The sequence below is a fragment of the Triticum urartu genome, chromosome 2 (assembly GCF_003073215.2).
Source record: "Triticum urartu cultivar G1812 chromosome 2, Tu2.1, whole genome shotgun sequence".
NCBI lineage: Eukaryota > Viridiplantae > Streptophyta > Magnoliopsida > Poales > Poaceae > Triticum > Triticum urartu.
Window position 1 is genome coordinate 665,079,832 of NC_053023.1, and position 2,964 is coordinate 665,082,795.

At 46.3% G+C, this 2,964-nt stretch overlaps 1 protein-coding gene across 1 annotated transcript; it reads left to right on the plus strand.

Moving 5' to 3' along the window:
• Positions 1 to 1,301: 1,301 nt before the first annotated feature.
• Positions 1,302 to 2,458, plus strand: LOC125533960. The gene is made up of 4 exons (XM_048697279.1): positions 1,302 to 1,516; positions 1,589 to 1,712; positions 1,832 to 1,904; positions 1,995 to 2,458. Exons 1-4 carry the CDS (start codon positions 1,477 to 1,479, stop codon positions 2,256 to 2,258), a joined length of 501 nt encoding a protein of 166 aa, XP_048553236.1. The 5' UTR covers positions 1,302 to 1,476; the 3' UTR covers positions 2,259 to 2,458.
• The last annotated feature ends 506 nt before the right edge of the window (positions 2,459 to 2,964 follow it).

The window sequence follows — 2,964 nt, forward strand, 5'->3', positions numbered from 1 at the left end:
TATTAAAAAACTTTTTAATATGAGTTCGTATGCAAAAGTTATGCCCATTTTACAAATTCCAGAGAGATTTTGTAAATAAAGTCGAAATTCATATTTGTAAATTTTCCCAACAACTAGACCACATATCACATGGGAAACTTATTTTATTTTATTTTTTTGACATTTCCATCATTTTCTTTTGTTTTTTCTAAAACTGAAAAGGCGGTCCACGGGGGGAGGGGAGTTTGAAAATGGGACCTTTAGTACCGGTTTGTGCCATGAACCACCACATATCACATGGGAAACTTATTTTATTTTATTTTTTTGACATTTCCATCATTTTCTTTTGTTTTTTCTAAAACTGAAAAGGCGGTCCACGGGGGGAGGGGAGTTTGAAAATGGGACCTTTAGTACCGGTTTGTGCCATGAACCAGTACTAATGCCTCAAAGGCCATTAGTACCGGTTGGTGGCACGAACCGGAACTAAAGGGCCCAGGTGAACCGGGACTAATGCCTTAGCCGCACGAACCGGGATAAATGCACCCATTGGTCCCGGTTCTGGACTGAACCGGGACTAATGGAGTTACTCGGCCTGGACCAAAGCCCCCTTTTCTACTAGTGTGAGCTTTGAGCTTGAGCCAATCCTTCGTCCTTAACATTTTGAAGGGGTTCCACATCCTATTGTCCATGCCACTCCATCTGTTGAATTTGTCTGAAATATACTAGATGAAAAACATTAGTCCAACAAAAGATATGTTGACATTAATTACCAAAACCACCAGGAGCACTTGGCTTTCACACTCGGGAAAAAGACTCTCTAGGGCAGCTGGTCAACACGGCCGGCGGACGAACCCTAGGTACGGGCGGCGCGGCCCCCGGCGGCGGTCATGGAGGCCGACCGCCCCAGGGGCGGCGCGCGGGTGCGGAAGCGGCGGCGGCTAGGGTTTAGAACCCGGAAACTGATACCATGTTAGAAGGGAGAGAGGGATTTGGTGGAATAGTTCGTTGTATTGTTTGAGCCTCGTGGGCACATATATAGGAATACTTTCTACTTGAAGCACGTTACTCAACAGGAGAGAATGGTAACTAACCTACTGTGTGAGCGTGATTCTTCCACGGGAACGGTCCAAAGTTGATTAGGATTATATTACTTTTTGCTCAAAAGAGAAGCTACTAGGTGCACCCTTGGTGCTTGGATTTGGTGTTCACGCGAGGAAAAAGGTAGGAATCGAGAATTCTTTATGTTGCCGGAGGAGCAAGGCAACGCAAGGGAAGGAAGGACTGCCAAATGCTCGGTCGGTGATCACCAATACGCACCCTGGTCTGCTAGCTCTAGGCTGATTCTGACCTTCCCTGCAAGCCACTGCGGCTCGACAGCCCAATCAGCAGCGGCATAAATATGCTTCCTGCCATAGCTTCCTAATTCTCTTCTCTTATCTACTTGTAGTACGTGTTCTTTGCCCTCCACCGCGGCCAGAGAAGGAGGAGCATCGATCCATGGCGCGCTTCTTCGGCCGCCTGTGGGACAGAGCTCAAGGTAACCAATCTTGTAAATTTCTTTCTATTTTCTTGATCCATTCGTGTGGTGTAACGGGTTGGTTGGTCGCAGGCAAGCTGGATGTTGTAAGGATATGTGAGAAGGTGTTCGACGAACTGGCTGTCCTCAACGCCGAGAAGAACGCCAAGCTCCTGGACGTCAAAAATCTCCACGTCGCCACCCTCATGGTTTACAAGTGAGAAGGATACCGCGCTCGTGTTTTAGCATCCATCTCTTTCGCCTCATGCATCCTCTGCTCTCGTTTCCTGATTAACTAACTTTGATCTGATCCATCTCGTTGGGCGTCTCATCCAGCTCCATCAACAAGCAGCTGGTGGGGCCTCACAAGGACCCTCCATGCATGCAGGTCGTCAAGGGAAAAGCGGAGGTCTCTGCTCTCTTCCTACTTCTGAAATTTCTATGTCCATGGCCTTCTGCTCAGCTATGGGAGTGATTTGGTTTTATATATCGACTGCAGGGGTTCCGCGACAAGGGGATAACGCAGCAGGAGTTCCGGGAGCTGATCATGGAGTGGGTGAGGATGGACCTCCGCCTCGTCCTCGCCAACAAGGCCGCGGTGGCCGTCCTGGCGGCGCCGCTGCTCGCCGTCACGGCCAAGAACGCCGGCAGGCAGGTGCCGAGGATGAGGGACGCGGTGGACAAGGTGCCCACGCCGCTGCTCTTCGTCGTCTTCTCCGCCGGGCTCATGCTCCTGCAGGACATCCGGGCAGGCAAGCAGTGAACACCTCAACCGGTCGCCGCGTTGCCTTTTCTGATATATAGATGAGCAATGCGCGATGCGGCGATGTGTTTAAGATGAATGTGCACCTTTATTGGAAAATGTGTATGCATTTCAGGCACCTCGGTGTGAAAATTTGTAGCCAAACAAAGTGGTAAAGGGCTGTACGTATTGGCATTCGATCTTAATATGGTTATTATTTCTCGGCGGCTACACAACTGAATTTGTAGAAGTTCAGTGTCCCTGCGTTTGAAGGGCGGGTGCATAGTACTCCTACTCCTTAATACTTCCTCTGTTTCTTTTCACTCCACATATAAGATTTGTTTGAACTCAAACTTTATAAAGTTTGACCAAATTTATATGAGAATATATCAACATCTACAATATTAAAGTAATACAATATATGAACATTAATTTCACAATGCATCTAATGATATTGATTTCATATTGTGAATGTTAATATTTTTTTCCATAAAATTGATTAAACTTTACGAAGTTAGACAAATGTTACTCCCTCCATCCGGAATTACTTGTCTTGAAAATGGATAAAAATGATGTATCTAGAACTAAAATACGTCTAGATACATCCATTTCTCCGACAAGTATTTCCGGATGGAGGGAGTATATGCAGAGTAAAAAGAAACTAATCTTCATATTGTGAAATGTTAAATACCCTACATCTTGGTGCAGGAATTTATAGTAATAAGTA